Source organism: Idiotropiscis lumnitzeri, chromosome 20, assembly GCF_059441095.1.
Source record: "Idiotropiscis lumnitzeri isolate Australia: NSW breed Sydney's pygmy pipehorse chromosome 20, RoL_Ilum_1.0, whole genome shotgun sequence".
NCBI classification, from domain to species: domain Eukaryota; kingdom Metazoa; phylum Chordata; class Actinopteri; order Syngnathiformes; family Syngnathidae; genus Idiotropiscis; species Idiotropiscis lumnitzeri.
The window spans coordinates 12,059,802-12,081,628 of record NC_142410.1 but is presented as its reverse complement, the minus strand read 5'-3'; the positions used below and the strand labels follow the sequence as shown (position 1 = coordinate 12,081,628).

Here is a 21,827-nt window from a genome sequence, read left to right as displayed (position 1 = left end):
CACACACACACACAAAAAGAGAAAAGAAATGGCAGAAAGAGGGGAAAATCTTTCTTTTTTTCCTCCTCTTTTGGATGTTTGGTCACATGGTGGCCGCGCACTGTCAACAATGCGGATGGGTTGGATGTGCGCTCTCTCGAGCGCGTTCCGGCGAGAACGGCCTGCTTTCATAAATTGAAGGAGAAGACGGAATGAAGGGAGGGAGGATGAGCCGAGTCGATGCTCCACGTTTCAATTTATCGACTTTGATGGGAGAAAAACGGATGGATGGATTTGCCGACTTGTCGTCTGTCGTCACCAGTCCGAACGAGCCCGCGTTTGACGAAAAAAAAAATGTCAAGTTTCTCAACATTGAAGGACCGTTGACTGATTTTTAAGGATGTGAATATTTTGTGTTTTTTGGGCCGCTTGCGTTCACGCCGATGAATTTCCGGAGCGGAACCGAGCCCACTGAACTTTGGTGTTGTTGTTGTTTTGACATGCGCCCCATTTCACCCACGTCCATTCTGACGATTTACACAGTCTTCTGTCCTCTAGGTTCCCCCCACACATGGTGCCCCCCCACCACGGTTTGCACACCACGGGCATCCCGCACCCGGCCATCGTCACGCCCAACGTCAAGCAGGAATCCTCCCACAGCGACATCAGCTCCCTCAACAGTTCGTAAGTAGTCACACCAGGATGGACTTTCCCGTCGGCGGGCCTTTTTTTTGTTGTAGTTTCTCACCTTGCCCGTTTGTCCCGCAGGAAACAGTCAGATGCTAAAAAGGAGGAGGAGAAGAAGAAGCAGGTCCACATAAAGAAGCCGCTGAACGCCTTCATGCTTTACATGAAGGAGATGCGGGCCAAGGTGGTGGCCGAGTGCACGCTGAAGGAGAGCGCCGCCATCAACCAGATTCTGGGTCGGAGGGTGAGTTCAATCGAGGCCGGCGCTTCGGTTTGCCCGCTTCCCGCTCACCTGTCTTGTGCGACCCCCCCCCACTCTTGTCCTCTTTCAGTGGCACGCGCTATCGAGGGAGGAGCAGGCCAAATACTACGAGCTGGCCAGGAAAGAACGACAGCTCCACATGCAGCTCTACCCCGGCTGGTCGGCCCGAGACAACTATGTAAGTTTTTAAGTTTACAAGTCTTAACGGACTCTTCTTTCCTCGCCCCAACAAACCCGCCCGAGCCCCTCGCCACATCGTTGGACGTTGCGCCCACATTAGGCGTTCACTTCGGAATTTACCGGCCGCAGTTCAATTGACCCACATTGGAGTCTTGTGAGGCCAATTTAGATCGGTGATGATCACAATCAGGTGGAGAATGAAAGTGGCCTTAATTTGCCATCCGCCGCCCCAAAAATCATTTTTGCACGTTTTGAAAGTAATACTCTGAACTGTACAAAGCGAAAGCTCGGAACAGTAAATGTGGTGACGTTCGCCAGTTTGTTGGCCCGCTTCTGCACCGGCACCCACGTCACTCACTGGACTCGGTCGTGCCTTTTCAAATCGGACGCGCTCAAAGTTACACAATACAGTAGAATGCGAGGATGTCGGCCCCTAGTGGACTAAAATAAATGTGCATGCCATTTCCTTTTTTGTATAAGTGACTTATTAGAAATGTCGAAGCCCAAAAATGTAACCTTTGCCATTTTGTCAAGAGCAAACTCGCCCGCTTTTGTGAGCGGAACAAAATCATCAATCAGTGGATAAACTTGGTGAAGACCGGAGGTTGTTCTCATCTTTTTTGTTCCAAAGTCAATCATTTTTTGGCTTTTTGTGGTCACAAGGCTGCGCATGTTCAAGTCGGCGGCTCCTTCATTGCGTTTTTCTATTATTGATGTTTTATTGTTTACTTTGGTGTCGACGTTGGCCCGTCTCCACGCTCACGCACTTGTTTTTAGCGCCAGCCTCTCACATGATTGGTCATTAGAGTCCAGTTTTGGGAGCCCATCAAGTCAAATTGAGGAAAATAAGCGAGAGGAGCGCGGGCGCCACGAGAAAAACACAATCCTCATCAGGCTCGTACCAACCGCAGGGCAAAAAAAAGAAGCCATGAATAAATAAATCAACACAAAGAGGAGTTGTAGTCTCCCGGTTTCATGTTTTGGGGCGTCCTGCAATATAATAACTAAGGTTCCTGTCTGTGTCTGTCTCCCTTTTTTTTTTCCCTCTCTTTCTATTTTTTTGGCGGCTAACCAACAGGGGAAAAGGAAGAAGAGAAAAAGGGAAAAGCAGCAAGCGGAGAGCAACGGTAAGCGAGCGGCAATTATCTCCCATATTAGAGCGTCCCCGTCATGTGTCAGCCACATGTGACATCCCGCCACATAAAAGTCAAGCGAGTTTTGTTGTGTGTGCGTGTTTGTGCTGCTTTTTTTTTTTTTTCATCATAGTCATGCAATGCAATATTTAAATGGTAGCGTTGGCTGTACAGTAACCCCCCCCCCCCCTCTCCTCGCCCCCTCCCTCCTCCCTCCCGTCTTTTCTGGAGTCTTCCCTTGCTAATAACAGCTGAATATGCATGAACCCCCTTAAGACCCCCCTCCTGTCCCTTCCCGCCCCCCCACTCCCTTTTTGCCTGTTAGCATTGTGGTATTTGTGTGTTTGCGAAAACTGTGAGATGATATGAACTGTTTTTCAAACGCCTGCAGCCTGCAAATACACTACAGTATTGCGTGCGCGTGCATGTGTGTGCATGTGCGTGCGCGTGCATGTGTGTGTGTGTGTGCGAAGACTAACTGGGCTGCACTCTCGCTTGCTCTTGATCACAATCGAACCCAAAATGAATTAAGGAGGTTTCCTCATCCTGTGACTGCTCCATCTTTCATAATTCACACGTGGATATTTTTTCTGCTGATCATGTTTGCTTTGATTGTGTTTATTGCCGCTGTTTTTTTTGTTAGTTTTTTTTTTCTTTTCATATTTCTTTTGTTGTTTTTTTTTTGGTGTCGGTGATCTCCTCTTGAAGGCCTCTCTATCTGTTCTTGTTTTCGTTGCAGAACACAGAGAATATTTTCCAAACCCTTGCCTTTCACTCCCTCCGATTACAGGTGCTAATGTCATTTTTTTAAATATACTAACTTGTTTTTCTTTCTTTTTAATTGATCTTGATCTATCCATGGATGTGTTGATAATTTTCAAAATAGTCTCTTTTTTCCTTTTTTTTTTGCTGCCTTTTTTTTATTTAAATCTGTAAAATGCTTTTTAAAAAAAAAAAGAATGTTGATATACACTGATGTATTATTTTGTGAGCTTACTGTCTGAAGGGTTTGATGCCAGGGTAAACCTCCTTAATGGATAAAACGCTCGCTCGCTCGCTCCCTCTTTTGCCTCACCTGTCGGCTAGCATGCCCCGCCCTCTTTTTAGAATATTTTAGGACACTAATGCCAGCGACTACGCATGGGCCGGATTCGATTAAATTCTGATGCTGCGATCATCGTAAGTGAAAAGAAATGTTTGACAGTGGACCCTCAACAAATGTTGAATGTGCTGTGTAAATTAAAAAAAAAAAAATCAATCAATCAATTTAGTTCTAAACGCAGTACAACAGCAAAAGTATTTCTCCACTTTGGAACCACGCTAACGTTAGACATGCTAGCTATAAATATGACCTCCACTTCGCGTGGCGTATTCTTCCGCTGCCAAAGAGATGACTTTTTTTTCACGAGGGGAAAAAGTCGTCTGGCTCGCAAATGGCGACGAACTTTGCGAGGCGCAACCGGCCCATGCCTACAAGCGAGTGACTCCAAGTAGAAGATTCCTGCTCCAGCTTATTAATCTTCAACCCTGGCAAAGGCTAACAACAACTCGCTGCTGAAGCCACCCTGCATCTTCTTAAATTCGATTCCGCTCCAGGAATGCGATTTTGTTCAAATCCGTAATCCGTATTTGCGATTGTGTGCATGGAATGCGTTTGCACTGCGACTAATAATGCTTGCAAAGACGACTGGATTTACGCTGCAGGTCCAAGTAAAAGTTCAATCGAGACGAAAATTGTTTTCCGCACACTTCCTCATTGATTGCGTGACAGAAATGCTTATAAAAATAAAAATTAAAATCTCAATCAAATTCACTCAAAATTTTTTTTAATTTTTTTTACTTGCTTGATGCTCGTTTTGTTCGTGACTGGAAATAAATAATCATTTTCACACCAGATTCAATTGGTTCTGTTTTCGGAAGTTTCGCTTCATTTTTCTTTTGTTTGGCTCGATGCGCTCTCGTTTATGCCGTCGACCTGCGATGAGACCTGATCTCCGCTTGACGATCATCGACTAATTATTTATTATTGATTTGATTTGGAATATGCTGCTTATCATCGATGGTCGTATTTCATCACGCTGCAGACGGACATTTTAATTTTTTTGTTTGTAGGCGTTGCTGTTATTTATTTATTTTTTCCCGGCCCATTTCCAAAGCGGACCCAAGCAGTGTAAATCCAGCCACGAGGCACAATTGCCAAAAGCTTTCAGTCTCCATCGACTCACTGTAACCGTTTCTCTTTATTTCTCTCCTACTTGTGCTTTGTTTTGTTTTGTTTTTTGGTGCTCCATTTTTTTCCCTCCTTTTTCTTCTTCTTCCTTGCTGGCTTCCCCCCCCACCTCTTTCTTGGCCGTCGCGGCATCAGACCTGAGCGCTCCTAAGAAGTGTCGAGCGCGCTTTGGGCTCGATCAACAGAATAACTGGTGCGGCCCGTGCAGGTGTGTATGGGGTGTGCTTGCACCGAGTCCGGGGTGGCCGGGTTCAGGCTCGGCGGGGGCGGGAGGGGGGAGGGAGAGGGAGGGTCGACGCCTCGCTGGGACTTCCTCCTCCTTTCGCTCGCTTCCTTGTTTTTTTGTTTCCTTCTGGTTTGTGTCGCCGAGCGCCGTCCGCTTCCTCCAGCCACGCCCTGCCGGTCTGTCTTCTATCTGGAAGGGTGCCTGCTTGCCTGAGTGATGCTTGTACGAGTGTGATCAAATTTGGGGGTGTTATGGACTGGCAGGTGGGGGGGCTTGGGGAGGTCCGAAATGGAGGAGGTCCCAGTGTTTAAGCAGCCTAAACCGCAACCCAGGCTCCATGTGTGTGTTTTTTATTTTGTTTTTTTTTTTTTTTTTGTCTGTGCAATGACGTGTCCATTTTTTTTTTTGTTTTGTTTTCTTTTTCCTCCGTCTCCTGTGTGTGTTTTTGTTTGTGTCCTTACCTCTTTGGCTATAACAGATGCAAATACCCCAAAGAAGTGTCGTGCCTTGTTCGGGCTTGACCAGCTGAGTTTATGGTGCAAACCGTGCAGGTACATAAATGGGAGGAAGGCGACCGCCATGAGCCTTGATTATGATTTTAATTTTTTCTATCTCCCTTTTTCCTTGATGATTTTCTTTCTCTCTAAAACACGTTTCCATCCGTGTGCTTAACAGATGGCAAACTGCTTTTTTTCCCCACTGGAACTTGCTGCAGTATATTAAAAAAAAAAAATCCTTTCCATTGGACTCAAATTGAGCCATTTGGTTGAAAATGGATTTCTGTCTTTTTTTTTTTTCTTTAATGTTGGAAATCCATTTTCTCCGCTCTCTTATTAACTGTCATGTTTGTGCTAATTGGCGCCTCCCTTTTATTGAATAACAATGTGATGCTCGCCGTTTTTTTTTTTTTTATTTCATTTTTTTTTTTATTTTAGCCCTGCTTCCTCTTGAGGGGCCCGCTCAGTGACACTCTTTTCTGTGCTCCTCCTCCTCTTCTTCCTCCTCCTCCCTCTCTTCCTCCTCTTCAATAACCCTGACTTAGTCCCTACCTGTTGTCTTTCTGTTCTGACACAAGCAGTCTTTGAATTGGGAATGCTTTCATGGTAGGTATTTGTTTCTGCTAAGTACACCCCCCCCTCCTCCTTTTTCTCCGTGACATCTTCCATTTGTGTTGTGATGACCGTCTCCTCTGTCAACGCTCCCCTTGCAACGTACGAAGACGGCGCACTCCTGCAGATCACAAGATCAGGCGCGATAATTCCGTCTTCATTACAGGAGCCGAGAGGTTAAGAGTCCTCTCCGGGGCGCCCGTTGCCGAAAATCCGGCGTAATTTCCCGGGAGGCGGCGAGAGCGAACAAAAAGAAAGAAAAATCAATAGCGGCGCATACGATGAATCGATGCGCGTGTTAAAAAATGGATATGAGCTCATTTGTTGCTCTTTGACGGACAGTTAGCGGGAGACGGCCGCGTACTTAGCGGCAAAACGATACCCTGGCGCGCCCGCTCGATATTTTTTTCCCAATGTCACGCCTCCTGAAATTGCATGCGTAGCCCCCGACTCCCACCCACCGAGCATGTATGCGCTTTGTTGGTGTTGCTTCATCCAAAGTAATGTGCTCTCTCTGGTTTTTATTGCCCCCAAAAATTGGACGCCAAAAGTAGCCTTTTTTTTTTCCGTCTGAGTTTCCGTCGTCGCCTTCAGGCCGGTTCACCACCGGGGTCAAGGTAAAAGCATGAGCCGGGGCAGATTTCACCTCCCCTTAACCAAATCCCGCCCGAGGCGCTCACCTTCCGACTCGAGAAGGGTCTCCAACCCGGCAGGAATGCAAACGCGAGGCCGTGACCTCTCATGTTGCCGCTCGTGTCTGTGGGGCAGGTGCTCGCCGGTGCGCATCTTCCTCCATTATTTTGAAAGCAAAATTCGGCAGCGAGTGTACAAACTGGGACCCCCTCAGGAGGAGGCGGGGGGAGTGCGGCGGACCAGCAACACAACAGTGCTGATGTTCCATTGTAGCTTTTGTCGAAAAGGAAAAAAAAAGTTTCGCACAGAAATTGCGGCCTCAAAGTCGCAAATTTTGCCTTTTAAACAAAAGCCAGCTCAGACGGCGTCGGTCACGTCACGCGACGTATAAAATGGAAAACTTAAATAATTCCCAAGCCAAGTCATTCGTTTGCACGATCCTCCAAAAATAATTTGGACAACACGCAAGGAGGCGGGATAAAACAGACGGCGATTCCCACGTTGTTGTAAAACGTCCAAATTGTGACAAAAATGTCCCATTTGGGCCGTAACGCAAAGGCGGGAAATCGAAGAGACGGCGTTCCTAATTTTGCTCTCGACTCGACCGCCAGGACGACTTTGTACTCGTCTCTCGACTTTGCTGGATTTCTTCTCTTGCTAAGTGAGGTGTCGGCAGAAATATTTAATTTACCGACTGAGACACTCGAGATTCCCGAAACTGAAAAAAAAGGAGAAGAAGTGAGTGAGTTGCAATTTTTCTCCAGAATCGTCATTTCCGTTTTTAATATTTCGGCAAAGTTTTTCACCGCCCGCTAACGATACCACGAGACAATAAAATGCCATCCTGGACGTCGAGGTTCGGCGAGTCGACTTCTTTCGAAGGCCGTGTCAAAAGACAAGGCAGCGTAAATCCAGAGAGCGAGCGTTACTCGATCTTGGCGTCCACTCCTCATCCCCGCCATGCTCATTTCCTGCCTGCTTGATGTCCTGTTTCCTACTCTGGGTGGGGTGGGGGGGTTCATTTCTCAATCATGCATGGCAAAGCGACGTGAGCCGCGATCACATCACAAGTCTGAAAGATTGTCTTGTCTCGCCTCGCCCTTTTCCGATCCAGGAGGAAAAAAAAGTGCATTCGCTACATCCAAGGTGAAGGCAGCTGCGCCAGTCCTCCCTCCTCGGACGGAAGCTTCCCAGACTCCCCCCCGTCCTCGCCCTCCTCCGTGGTCCCGTCCCCCTCGCCAAAAGAGTCCAAACCTCAGACTGAACAAATGCAACCTCTTTCACTGACTATGAAACCCGCCCACCAGCCACTCCTCGCTCACCCGCACCTCCTGGCCGGGCCGCCGGAAAGCGCGACGGCGGCGGGCGGGAAAACGCTGGGCCCGGAACCCGGTGACGCGCCACCCTCGCGGCTCCCGGGCCCCTCGGTGGTGTCCCCCATGGCCCGGCCCTCGCCGCTGCTGTGTCATTCCCACTCGCTGCAGCCGCTGTCGCTTGTGACCAAGTCCATAGAGTAGCCGTCGGAGCCTCCTCGTCTTCTTCCTTTCTTTTAGCCGCTGCTAGCTGTTGTTCATTGGTCAATATTTGACCCGTCGAGGAACTGTTCAATTAACACCGGGAGCTGTAACAATAGCTCGATAAAACTTTTTTTTTTCTTTCCTCTCCAATGTTTTGTGGTTCATGTTAAGAGGAGACCTCTAAAATGTTGAGTGTTGAAGACGTGAGCCCAAAACGTCCTGGTCATCGACAAACGTTCCGAGTTCATGTTGGTTGTTGCCGACATTTTCACCTCAAATCCAAAATGCTTTTTCATTTCTAAATTTGACTCAACCAAGAAGAGTCCAGTTGCCTCAGTTTTTTTTTTTTTTTGGGGGGGGGGATGCTGAAGATTTTGTCAGTCCAAATTTAGAAGCTAAGAGTCCGGCTGCCTTTTTCACGACCTTTCATCCAAAATGCATCGAGATCGTTGAGCTCACGGTCATCCGCCACCTTTCTTGTGTTCACATTTTACACCAAAGTCGTCTTTTGGATTGAAAGCAAGTTACAAGATTCCGGCTTCCTTCGCCTCCGTTGCTGCAAAAATTCCGTTGGACACTTTTGACTTGTTGAAGACGTTTCATCTTCAAAGAAGATTTCTTTGTCTTCAACAACCCAAACGAGTCCAAAAAGCTTTTAAATGAGACGGAGAAGTCCAGTTGTTTCCGTCGAACGTTTGTGGATGACGTAGAAACACCGGCACCTCTTTATTATTCTTATTTTTTTTCAATTTCGAACAACCGTGGACAGGGCAAGCTCAAGGCTAGCGTTGGTTCTCCTTTTTTATTTGTATTAAATACGAGCCTGCGAACCAATCCCACACACCCGTTCACACAGCGCACGAGGGCGAGCGGCTCGCGGCGACGCCGCACAGAGGAACAACTTTTCATTGTGATGTTACTTGTTCTTGTTTAAATGTACAGAATCAAACAAAAATGGGGCTTTGTGGCCAAGGGGGGGGGGGGCGGGGATATTGTGTTAATTATGCATTCTTCCACTGCTTTTTCTTTGTTTACCTTTCGGGGGGGGGGGCAATTGTTTAAAGGGGTCGTTGGGTTGAAAATGTCACCACGCTAGGACCAGTAGTATTTATTGCGTTAGAGATTTTGCTCGTCGTATCTTGTACGTGTCTCTTTTTATTTCCTTTTTCTTAAAAAAAAAAAAAAAATTGTACTAATTTTTCTTAAGGTAAGCAACTTACTATATATATATATATATATATATATATATATATATATATATATATATATATATATATATACATATAAGGATCCATTTTTACAAGGAGGTTTTAAAAAGCCAATTAAAATGTTTTCCCCCACCGCCATCTTTTTTCGTGTCCCGTGTCGATCTCAGCAACGTAACGAACGTTATGCACATATTTGGACGAGCACGTCGATAAGCCATTTTAGGAGAAAAACAGTGCGTCGAAAGCCCTTCCCGTCGTCGTTTTCATTTCTCACACCGTGTACAGATTTTTCCGTGCCCAACTTTATTTTAAATTTTTTCCTCCATCCGCCCTCCTCCCCCGAGTCCACGCTCTTCTTTTGGTTTCCGTTCCACCATGCCATCCTTTTGCTGTGACGTTACATAGATTGCTATGTATGTAGTATAAATGTTGCTATAACAAACGTGTTTGGTAGCAAATTGTCAAATATTAAAAATTTAAACCTAATAACGAAAAAGAAAAAAAAGTGACGGGCATCATACTGTATAAAACCCACACGGGCCAAATTCTGTATATTAGGAGGTTCATAAAAAAAACTATTAAATACAAAAAAAATACACAAACTGCCACTTTTAAGTACACTACTACATATAGGTAGGTAGGAAAAAAAATAGGCATGTTGATGTTGCAAGAGGCTGTAAAATATTAACGAGAAAAAAGAAAAAAAAGAGAAATCATCCACTCGGTGCCATTGTAGTTGACATGACGCGACTGTAATCTGTCGATTTCTTCTCTGGTTTATTAAGATGCTAATGATAAATAGTTTGAATGTTTCCTTAACGGCTGTGATGTTCCTGTTCTCTTTTATGCTCTTCTCTTTTCTTTTCTTTCTTTGTTTGTTTGTCCGTTTGTTTCTTTCTTTGCCGTTCTTTTCAAATGGTTCCCCGAAACCGCGTTTTTTGTAATGAATAAATGTTAATGCTGTACAGTCTCTGTAGCATGCAGTTCTGTATTAATAAAAGCAACTTAGTATGTGCACGCCTGCGTCTGGCTTTTGCTTCCGCTCAACTCGAACGTGGACCGATGTTCCCGTCGACACGGCGACCAATAGCAAAGGAGCTGAAAAAAAAATATTTCCAAGAAACATGCAAGCAGCAAAAACCTGCAAATAAAACAAAACTATGAATTCTCTTCTTTTCAGGAAAATTCACCATCAATTGTTGTCCTCTTTAAAAAAAAAAAAAAGGCCATCTTAAAAAGATTTTGCATTTTTGTAAGTGAGTAAGACATTTTTTTTTGCAACATACATGAGTTGAACTTTCGAGGACCGCAAAACATCAAGTTTGTCTTCATTTTAGGAGAACGGACGTTGGTCTTATGCATGATGCCGTTCAGATCTTCGTTCAACTACTGTTCGGGACATCGTAAGCTGCAAAGAATCGATTTTTTCTTTGCGGAGGATAAAGAACGCTTGCATGTGAGTATTTTATAGCGTCCGCCTCAAGATGTTGATGCGCATCCACTTTGATGCAATTTGTTCGCCTTTCTATGGCATTCCGTATTACGCGTTAGCAGATGTTGTGGCAAAGTTGCGTTGTTGTTTCAAATACACGATGTGTAATTGTCTTTTGTGTTCAGTTTGTTGGCTTTTTGCGCCGCTCGCTCGTGCAGAAATTCTTCGCCGCTTTCTGGCCAACATACAAATGTGTTGTTTGACCTTCAAACATCCGACTCGCTCGGGATTACGGCGAGGTTATAGAAGAAGCGTCGCAGCAAACAACTTTTTCCATTTCTTTTTTTTCTCTCCTGCGAGTGTAAAATTGCGGCTGTACTCGCTTTGCTCTCTGATTGTGAACACGTTTTGTGCTGTTGACTTTCCTCCAATCACGCAAACAACAACGGGGGGGCGGGGGGTGCAAGCGAAGGTGCGCTTTGTTCGCCGTGAATGTCGCGTCTCGAGTATGCGCACTTAATGCATCGGCGTGGGCCTCGTCCTTGAACTGTCTTGGCGGAAGCGGTTCAATTTCAGAACGACGACGAGCAAAGGCTTTGTGTGTCCCCCGGCAAAGAAACGCCGCTTTTGATGTGGCGACTCGACAACAACGGCGAAGGCCAACGCGGCCGGTGAGCGTTGGAATCGAGCGTGCCGTTTGCTACGTCTCTCGGCTGGCCGCCGTCACTTTTATTTTTGATTTATTTTTTCATTTTTGACCCAATTTGAAAGTTTTGATTCTCGGCCGCTGAGGCCATTTTGTTTTGACGGCCATGTTTCTCGTCAGATTTCAGACAATTGCTGAGGTCGGGATGGGAACCAACTCGGCGCTGCGCTCAGCTTCCCCGTCGCGCAATCAACGATGCCGGCGCTTGCACACCTCCACGGTCCGTCTACACACTTGCTGAGTGAGTGCGGGCAGGTGTGTGTGTGCGTGCTCTTGCGTGCGTGTCACCTTGGCGCCACGAGCGCCCTCCTCCCTAATGATGGCGCTGTGCCGTGCAGGCGGCTAACTAGCCTCAGAGTGGAGCGAGCCCCCGGGCTAGTGCCACATCTCTCCATCAAGGTCCGCCTTCATCCCACTTTGCGATGGGACGCGCACACACACACACACACACACACGTCAATGACAAATAATTCATATTATCTGGCATGGCTGAAAGTTTGCCACACTGCCTCATTAAGCAGTCCTGACACTCCCCGGGCTTAATAGCACACCTTGCGAGGCGCCTTTGCTTCATTTTTTTTTCTTTTCTCCCTTTCCTTGATTTGAAGCCGCATCCCACTAGAGGGCCTCAAGACGAAAACAAAAAAAAAACAGTCGTGTTGTTTTTCCACCTTGTCAAGGTGATGCGACTTGCGTGCCTGTCACATATCAATAATAATAACAATGCTGTCCTGTGGCTTGACAAAAGACGACCAAACGCGACTCGGCTTCGTTCACTTTTGCTCGTTAAAGATGCTTCTAAATGTAAGAAACGCCTCTGAAGATAATTGCTGCAAAGGCCGACGACTATGTAGCGTCAAACTGTTTTTCACCATTTCGGTTTTTTAATTTACGCTCTCGAAATATGTTTGTGGTTATCCCGCGCATGGAGGTAAAAAAAATAAAGAAAATACATCCAAGCAAGCTAAACTGCGTCTTCCCTTTAAACAGTAATCCACTTACGTTGGAGCGCCTTATTGTGCGCAAGTCACAGAGCAAAAATAATTCCGTCTAAAGTAAAATTAACAAAAAAAATCTATTTTTAGTGTTTTGAAACGTTGTCCTCCAGCCCAGTGGGTGGCGCCACTTTGCAAGCCAGCCGTATGTCGGCCGCTACGATGTCTTCAAGCGTCGTCGCTCCTCTTTGTGTCGCTCGCAAGGTGGCTTGCCGAGGGAGGCGATGACTTCCTGCCGCATTGCTTCAACTTCTCGCTTCAAAAAACTGCAGCTTGTGTAGTTATGCAAAAAAAACAAAAAAAGAAGCAAAATGTGTGTTTGGGACTGAAGTTGAAGGGTTTTAACTTGCAAGAGTGCATGTTTCCCCCTCTGCGCTCTTTCCACGGCAAAAAGTTTCCTCTTCCTCCGCTCGTCGATTCTCGCGTAAAAAGTGCGCACGCTCTCTCGCCCTCAGGACAGAACTCGGCTCGGCTCGACTCGGCGCCGCGCATGCCTCGTAGGCTCGCCAGGAGCTCGGCGGCTCGCAACTTGACGGATTGCCACTCAAGCAAGCGAGAAGAAAAAAAAAGTCGCACATTGTTGCTCGACTTGCACAAAAGAAGGTACATCTTTACCGTTTCATTTTTTGGGTTTGTTTTTTTTTGGACAGGTGCAATCAAGCACTCGTTACCTGTCAAATCAAATCAATATTCAGTCAAATTTGAAGTTCACATCCATTTTGGCGAGCAAATCAAAATGAAAAATAAATGAGAAATTGCAGGTTGTTTGGGCCCCAATGTGCGTACATTAAAAAGAGCAAAAAATCTGCGGAGGCTTTAAAGCTCACGTCACCTGATCGAGTATCAAAAGATTGATGACTTATTTGCTAACCAAAAGCGCAGCAGGCAAACCGTTTCTTGGATGAATGGAGAAGTGTCGAGCTTGAGGAAAAGGCGGGCTTGACAAAATCCAAGCCCCTCCCCCCCTCCTGCTGCCCCCCCCAACATCAAAGACCTGCCCTCCAGCAGTGTCTTGTGATATTTATTTATTGAGATGATTTTGCCAGAAAGCCCCCCCGCCCCCAACAATGCTCTTTGAAATGTTAGCTGGGGGTCCTGGGAGGAGACGGGTTCAAGGGTCACGAGGAGAGCTGGCGGCTGGCCGAGGGTCGCGGAGCGCCGCAACGTTTCCAGATGAGGCGCGAAAGGGGGGGGGGGGGGGCATTGATTGCTATTAAAGGGCCAATTATTGTCTTCCTGCCCTGGTTGGAAGGAGCGCGATGCACATCTGAATGAATATCGGATTAAGACGTCCGCGCTTTAGCTTCTGCAAACGTTCGCGACTGACAGCTGCCTCATGTGAACGAGCACAAACATTTTTTTGGTTCGACGCTGCCGACTTTTGGTTGCTCGTGTTTGTTGTCATTTCTGACGTGTGAAACTTTAAATGCGAGATATTTATTTAGCTATTAAAAGCGTTTAGACGTGACAACTGCTCGATTTTCAGCATTGCGGGGCTGTCAAGAATTATTTAATTTTTTTTGCTCTTCCGCATCTCTCGCCTGTCTCGTAATTGAAAACCGTTTGCCGCCGTTCCGTGTGCGCCATCACGCCCATAATTGCGTGTCTTCAGATGGGCCGCGCCTCCCACGGCTCATCCGTCAAGACGTCTCCGCCTTGTTGCCGCTTCCCGGCCTGTCAGCCATCTTAGATTCGGGCGGCCACGCTCGGGCGCCCCCGACTCCACCGTCGCCGGTGGCCATGTTGGGTTCGATATCGCGCCCGCCGCTAATTGAAGCGGTGCAAACAATCATCCGTGGCTTGCCGGAGGGACCGTTTAACGGAGTTGTCATGTAAACGAAACCGGCCGGACGCCCTCGAATGAAGATGGATGCTGGGGCTGGCGTTTAAAAAAAAAAAAAAAAAGCAGCGTCAACTCCTGGCAACGTCTTCATGCGCTTCATTCCAAGTGGGGGGGGGGGGGGCATCGAGCGTCCATTTGTCATGCGGGGGCCAAATGGTGTCATCCATCAGGACGGACTCGCCAATTTGCCGTCTATTTCCTCATCAATCAAAATCTTAGACGAGGACGAGGGCGAGGGCGGCTCCTCGCGCTCTAAGTCACCGACGGCAAGTATCCACGGCGCGTCACTCATTCGGCGTTTTCTTGGCCACTTGATTCGAGGAGCACAACAGACAATTCTGCGGCTCGATTTATTACAAATTAAAATGTCTCCGTTTGCCAAATGTGCCACTGACCTCAGTTGGACTTGAGTTTGCGACCTTCGCCGTCCTCTCGCCCGCTTGGGGGGGGGGGCTGACGTCGCTCGTGATTAACCCGACATATTGACCTCTGACCTGTGCGGCCGCCGCCCGCCAGGCGTCGCCGTGAGCGCTTCGTGATTTACGGCTGCCGCCCCGACGTCTATTTCGGGTAAAGTTTCGATTTGATTTTGTTTAAGATGAATCGCCTTGCGCGGGCGCTTCCAAATTGGTCGTCGTGCCGCCGCGTCTGATTAAACGCCACCTCGGATATTCGTAAACGCATTTGAACGTTTCCGATGGCGCCGCCTGTCATTGATGCCGCGCGACGCCGACGTCGGCCTTCTCCTGTCATCGCTGCTCATCACAGTTTTGCTCCCGTTCGGATCTTACCGCGATGCAGAGTTCAGCGTGTTCAAGGGATTGTTTTTCTACTTGTTGTCGACTGCGAGTTTGCTAAAAGAATAAATATGCAACAAAAAAGTCTGGCATCCACCGCGCTGGGCTGGGAGACGTTCTAAAGGCCTCCTCTCGCTTTTGCGCCAACTCGGCTTTACCCGAGTGGCGCTGCGTTTAAGTTCCTCCATCTGCTTGTCTTTGCGTTATCTCGCTCCAGGGCAGGCACCTTGCCCGAAATACGCACACGCGCTTTCATCTTTAGGATGATGACGCACTTTTTTGTGTAGCTCGCACGTGCGCGCGCGCTTCCCAACCGGAGCTTAGATGAAGAGGAAAGCGGCGGCCTCCGGAGAGACGAGGCCGCTAACTTCCTCGCAGCGTTGCGATGACGGGCGGCGCCGTTTCCGAAATCGACAATTCGACATTTGGGAGGGAGGCGAGTCGACGTCGCGGGTGCGTTGCGTCAGGAATTTTTTTTTTAAGTAATAAAAAAATAGCGGCGTGTGTGGGCAAAGTTGTACTCTCAAAAAGTTTGAAATATTTAAATGAGGTCAAAAATATTTCACACAATTGTGCAAATTGAATCATTTAACGTGTGAAGTTGAAGCCACGGGCGGCCATCTTGCGTTGCCAATTCTGAGAGAATTTATTCCAACGGCTCGATGGAGAGAGACTCTCGTGACTCCAGAGAGGCAAAAACCCCAAAAATGTTATCGGCAACTGTGGCAATGTAAGATGGCCGCCCTTTGGCGTCCATTGACAAAAGTGCAGATAATTGGCAGCATCCCAACAAAATGAAAGAAAGGAGCGCTTCTTCTTTCTTCCTCAAATTGACGTTTGAGAAGGAAATGATGACTTGGATCCAAATATTGCGCAAAGGGAGCGCTTGTTGGGCACGCCGTGGTCAACAACGCGTCTTGCTGGCGTTTTCTTCCACTCGTGTGCGATTTATGGCTGGCTGCTTTGCAACACGGTCCGCTCTTGACCTTCGCATGAAAAGAGGAAGCCACAACACAGATTGTTGTATAATTCATCGGCGCCCCCCCGCCGAGGACGCGTCGCCGTCGGAATTTCTTTTTGTTGGCGCCTCGTCGTCAATTACCTCTTTAAACATTCATCGGCCTTAACCAAGAAAAGGGGAGGCGGCGCTTCGTTTCTCTCGCACCATGAAGATGAATAAGTTGATAAAAAAGATTTTTCTGGCATGCTCGGAGAAAAAAAGAAAAGCCGCACAATGTCTGCGTGTTCACGACAACAAGAAGAAGAAGGAAGAGCTCCTGGAATGACGCCTCCCGCTCGGCCCTGTTCCTCCCCGCGCGTTTGCGTCTCCTGAAATACTTTTGGCTGGAAACGCGGAAGCCGGCGGACGGCGTTCCCCAGAGAGCCTCTGCTGGCATCATTAGCGCGGCTCAAGTGGCTTACAAACTTCAGCAAAACGTCAAGCGAGGGGAAATGTGCTCGCATTGCACCTCTCCCTCTTTTCGCCGCCGCCGCTTTCTGATGCCGCACTCCTCTCCCAAATTAATATTTCTCCAAATAAAAGTCGGGGACAAGTTGAAACTAGCGAGAAGAAGAAGAGAGACTTGTGTGAAGGGGAGCCTCCTGTCTCATTTTTCTTTTCTTTTTTTTTTTTTTTTTTTTTTATCAGCGCCATCTTTGAGTCTTCCAAATGATGAGGTCGGCATTTGGCGCATGCGCGCCTACACAAACACACACACGCACGCACGCACACGCACACACACTGTGTCATCAGCAAAAATGTCACCAAAGAAAAAAAAAATCTTTTCTTGTCCTTCCAGAGGAAATTCCGTGAATGTTTCTCCGATTGCCGTACATGTACAGACACACTTGCGTGGAAAACAAGCGCTCCTTTTTTTTTTCCTTCTTTTAAAGAAATTGCGCCACTTTTTATCGCATTCCAGGTCCTATTTTTCTTTAAAATGCAGATAAGAAGAACTAATGCCAGGAAAATGTTGTCAAATGTGTGAGCCCTGTCAAAGAAATCAAGCTCACTCCCATTTTTTTTCCTTTTAGGCTTTTCCCGACACGCAGTTTGCATCAGCAAAAATGTTGAATGAATCCTACACATATAAAAAACAAGCGCTCCCTTTTATTTATGTATTTATTTTATTTTAATTTTCTTAAGGAATTCCGGAAGTTTTCATCGCATTCCAAGTCGGCTTACTTTCCTTCCAAAATGCTGATGTGAGAAACTAATACCAGGAACCAAATCTGTGATTCCAGCCAAAAAAAAAAACTAAATCTTTGAGAAATCACGAAACTTTTTGAACAATTTTTTAATTTAAATATCGTCAGAAAATTTGTGTCCAGCAAAACTTGGCGACGGGTGTCAGAAAACAAGCGCTCCCATTTTGTTCTTTTGGGATTCCTGATGATAGACAACCACCGCTGTCTACAAATGATTATAAGTCATAAAACGACAACGACTAAAAACTCTTCATGATGAAAACAATAAAAAGGCCCAAAAGAGAAGTCTCTTGCAAGTTGCAAGTTTGGAGTTGCGTCTGAGTCAACAAACCGGTTGGGCCGGATGGAGCGTCTCAAACGAGAGCACTTGAGCTTGTTCTCATGACAGACCTCACATGCGCTAACGAGCACTCGGGCCAATTTTAAAACATTAAATAACATATCATTTAGTCAAATGAAATAATTTTGAAATTTTTTTTTAATTATCTGGAAAAAAAAGTTAATATGTTGCAAGAATGAGTTCTTATTACAGGGGAAAAAAGGATGTTATTGAGAGGAAAAAAATGTTATATTATGAATCTTTTTTTCAAGAAAAAAGTCTAAAGTTGACTCAGAAAATGAATTCACAATTTTTTTTTTCTTCTCAGTGTGAGCATCTTGGTTGAGTTGTGGCCTACAGCAGCTCCTTTGACTGAATTTTTTTTTTTGTGTTCGTGTTAGTTGCTAGGCTGAAAATGCGTTGCTGACTGTGACTCTCGGTGTCATTGCCGTATCTTAGTGGCTCCGTTCTTTTTTTCATTGGACCCCAAATTTGAAAACGTTGAGCAAGCAACAACTTTGAACAAAAATAAATAAATAAATTGAGGTCGTCATGGCACGGATGAAAATCACAAGTCAAGGTAGCGTTTCGCTTTATGTTGTCGTGTTGTTGTTGGTTTGCTTAATGTCAATATGAAAGCATCGCTACTTTGCATATCAAGCGTGCCCTTGAACGTGTTGCCGGTCATTATTTATTAGCCGGACACAAAAGTTGAAAGACGAGTGGGTGCCCGATAAGCAAAATAGCGGCCCGCCATTTTTCCTTGGTGTGCGTGCGTGCATGCGCGATGGCCCGCAGCCGTTAAACGGCAAGCGTGGCGAGCGGCGCTTTGATGTGACAATCATTCCCAAGTTAATTTGTCTTCAGTCGCCGGCGCTCACGGCGACCGTTGCGCACTCATCAAGTCAAAAGAACACAAGAAGGACAAGACGTTGCTGAACAATGTTGTCGCTTTGATATGTAGCTTGATGAGAGTCCACCTACAGGCCGAACAGGATCACTACAAGTGTATTTTTAAACGGACTGTACGTAGCGCTCAAAGTACGAGCGCAATTCTTCCCAATCGAGGAATCCGATTTGTTTAGTTTGAGCGTTTTTCTAATGAGAGTAGCAGGCTTGCAAAAAAAAATGCAGCAGCTAACGTTAGCTTCTGTGCTCAAGCGAACATGCTAGCTGTGTTAGCTGCTAGGCTAACTGGTCAAGCGTGCAAACGTGGTGAGGAAGTGGCGCCTTGAGTTCCCAGTTGAAATGATTGTCAAACTGGGAAATGAAATGAATTATATGCGTAAGAAGAATTATATACGAATAAGAATTTTCCAGGGTTGTACAAAATGTCAGACAAAATTCTGAAATCGTCACAATGATATCAGCACGTTCTTTGTTTTTTAATTTTCAGTATTTTTCATTTAATTTTTCCTCTTAAATTGATCAATTATTATTAATCTTTTTAGTGTGCTGCACACATTCCTATGTGTGTGCGTGTGTGTGTCGTCGCCATCAGGATGGCTTGAACAAAATATCAAGCCCTGAAAAAGTCAAAACTGACAAAAAATAAATGAACAAAAAAAAGTCACGACTCAAAAGTTCTTAAAGGTATATAGACACTAAATTTGAAGTAATTATTGAAACACATTCTATTATGTCATCAATATACAGAGCCAGTTCTGACTGTTTTGAATTATTATTATCATTCTACTCTTTCTGTGATATGAAGCCTTTTTTTTCTTATACAATAATGACTTTTTTGTTTCAACATAAAAAAACTATATATATTTCTTTGTTCTCGGGCTTTATTCTTCTCATTTGAATATATGATAAGCAGTTTGGGCTGATTTTGGAATATTGCAAACAAAACAATCAGTCGCATTGCCTTGGGTGTGCCTAATCAAGTGGCCGGCTGTTGATGTCTTCTCCTTCCTTGTGCTCTTCTGCCACCTGGTGGTCAGCATGTGTGTGTCTCCACCCCATCTTCTTCTCTTCCAAGTGGGCCACCAACATCCTTCCCACACTGCTTGGATCTCAGGGCGATTCAAACAATATACACGCTCACACACTTTTCTTCTTCACGTGTGTGTGTGTGTGTGTGTTATCCTCGTGACAGTCGATATTACTTTTAATGACCAACGCAATTAACTTCCAAATAACAAAATAGGGCCTCCTCGGTGTGCGTGCGCGTGTGTGTGTGTGTGTGCGTGTGTTTACGTCGTCATTAAAGTGACGGCCAAAGCGGCAGCAGCAGCAGGCCTTCATTTGCATAATTGAATGGAGTCGCGAGCGTTTTGGACTCTGGAGACTACAGACGTCATCTTTGAACGTCCTCCTCCTTCTTCGTCTTTTTCTTCTTTTTTTGCCATAACAAAGACCTTAAAAAAAAGAAAAAAGCTCATTACTGACAAATGTAGCAGCACCCCCAACGTTGATGTGAAAACAGCCGTGCCCCAAATTTGCCATGCCAATTCGTTGCACACCCGCTTGCTCCACTTGCAAAAACAATCAACTCATAATTAGACGTCTGTCGTCCAAACAAGCTGACAGGAACGGGATTGGACTTTTTTTTCTTTTTTTTTTTTTTAACACATTCTGCGTTCCACCTTCTCTGGTCACCTCTTGTCTGCCTCGCACACGCCGACTTGCTCCCCTCGCAAAAGCTGCAAAGGCTTGGCGAGTGGTTGCAAGTGAAGTAAGCGCACAACTTGACTTCCTTGCTCGATCTTCCGCCCTCACCTCTTGCCGGCCTCGCAAACGCCCACTTGTGCCACTTGAAAAAGCGCTTTGCGTAAACCATCCGCGAGCTGTCCTCACCGCACACACGTACTCGCCCCAAAAAAAGTGGCGCAGGTAAAATTGCGAGCGATCCAAAAATAGTGGCGGAGCAATGACAGCTGCAGCCTCCTCGGCTACGCTAACCTTTCCTTTTTTTTTTTTTTTTTTGCCAGCTTCCCCCAGACGAGTTTTGGCATCACAAGTGAAACGTTTGACGTTGGACGAGAGCTTTGATCACAGAGGAGGTCGAGACTTTTCCTCCCAAAATATCCTGCAGGAGAGCTGAACAAGCAGCTCGGAGGGAGCACAACGCGCAATCGTGACTCACAAGGGGAGGAAGGTTCGCTCAAGGAGGCCAACACGGAGAAATCATTTTCCTCATTCAAAACTCAAAATTGTGAACATATCGTCCCCTTACCGAGCAAATCTTTTCTTTTTTTTTCTTTTTCAGTAAAAGGCTACTTAACCTGTCGGGGGAAAGTAAATGTCTTAAATTAAATCAGATTAGATGAATAAATTGAAATGACCTTCCAAGTTATGGACGATAAAGTCAATTAAATATTCACATTTTCAAATATGAATTCATATTTTTTGATATGAAAAAAAGAAAAGATTGTGATATTGGTCAAGCAAATATCGACTGACCCTGACTTCAAGTTGCCTCGTCGAAGCTTTTCTCCAAAATTCATTGAAGTGATCGATATTAATCTTCCCGCCCTGCGATTATTATTGATTCCAAAGCAAGTCAATAGTTAAAGTGTGACAAATGTCGAGCTGCAATTGGAAAAATCAAAGTCTTCTTGGTTTCTTTTTTTTTTTTTTTTTTTAGCCTTTCCTCTTCGGAGGCCTCGGCGAGAAGCCTGCCGGGATGCGAGCGGGCGTCTCCATGATCCGCTCTCGGAGATACCATCTTTCTATTTGCCCCGCGGCATTACCTCTGTCGGTTATTATCGGACCGCCGATAACGCCGTTCTGCTCGAGCGCTGCCGCTAAACTGGGCAGTCGACGCTGCAAGATTGCGTGTGTGTGTGTGTGTGTGTGTGAGAGAGATAAGCCTCGGGACAAACACTCACTCCATCGACACTTGAACAGCAAAATTAATTGTCGTGCGGCCCTGCGTCGACTCACCTGTCAGGTAGTCGGAGGGTCCCCAAATAACTCAGCAGTATCGGGTTTTTTGGGTGGGGGGAGGGGGGGTCTCTTTCTGACGTCAAAAATGCGTTTAAACAGTGACTGTCCCAAAAAAATATGTTTTTGGTTGACGTCACAATGTGAAGTAACATGTTTTTGTTTTTTTGGGCTCAGATTTGGTTATGCTATTTGTCGCTAGGCAGATTTTATTTTTGTTTTTTAAGCAAGCGGCAGAGTTGCTGGCGAGGATTTACTTTCTGACTGTATGTTACGTTTGCGAATGAAATTCACGGGGCACAGGCCGTTCTGCCCCCAAGAAATGTTTAGACGGTGATTGAAACAAAATATTTTGGGGCTGGCATCAAAATATGAACTATGGATGTTTTTTGTTGTTGTTGCTAGGCAGAATTCACGGGGCACAATCACATATGCCCCTCAGAAGTGTTTTTAGGTGAAATGATGCTCCTCC

General features: G+C 46.0%; 1 protein-coding gene across 14 annotated transcripts in view; it reads left to right on the top strand.

The window, feature by feature from the left end:
- tcf7l2 (transcription factor 7 like 2) overlaps nt 1–8,928 on the top strand; it is a 75,853-nt gene extending 66,925 nt beyond the window's left edge. For 3 of the 14 annotated variants that reach the window (XM_088283782.1, XM_088283786.1, XM_088283791.1), the window contains 7 exons: nt 523–663; nt 748–910; nt 999–1,107; nt 2,173–2,235; nt 2,981–3,031; nt 5,176–5,248; nt 7,554–8,928. In XM_088283782.1, the coding sequence (XP_088139908.1) occupies nt 523–663; nt 748–910; nt 999–1,107; nt 2,173–2,235; nt 2,981–3,031; nt 5,176–5,248; nt 7,554–7,956 (1,003 nt within the window). In that variant the 3' untranslated portion in view covers nt 7,957–8,928. Of the gene's footprint in view, nt 1–522; nt 664–747; nt 911–998; nt 1,108–2,172; nt 2,236–2,980; nt 3,032–4,606; nt 4,680–5,175; nt 5,249–5,739; nt 5,802–7,553 lie in introns of those variants that run through there. The other 11 variants (XM_088283794.1, XM_088283795.1, XM_088283787.1 and 8 more) reach the window with 9 other exon arrangements.
- The last annotated feature ends 12,899 nt before the right edge of the window (nt 8,929–21,827 follow it).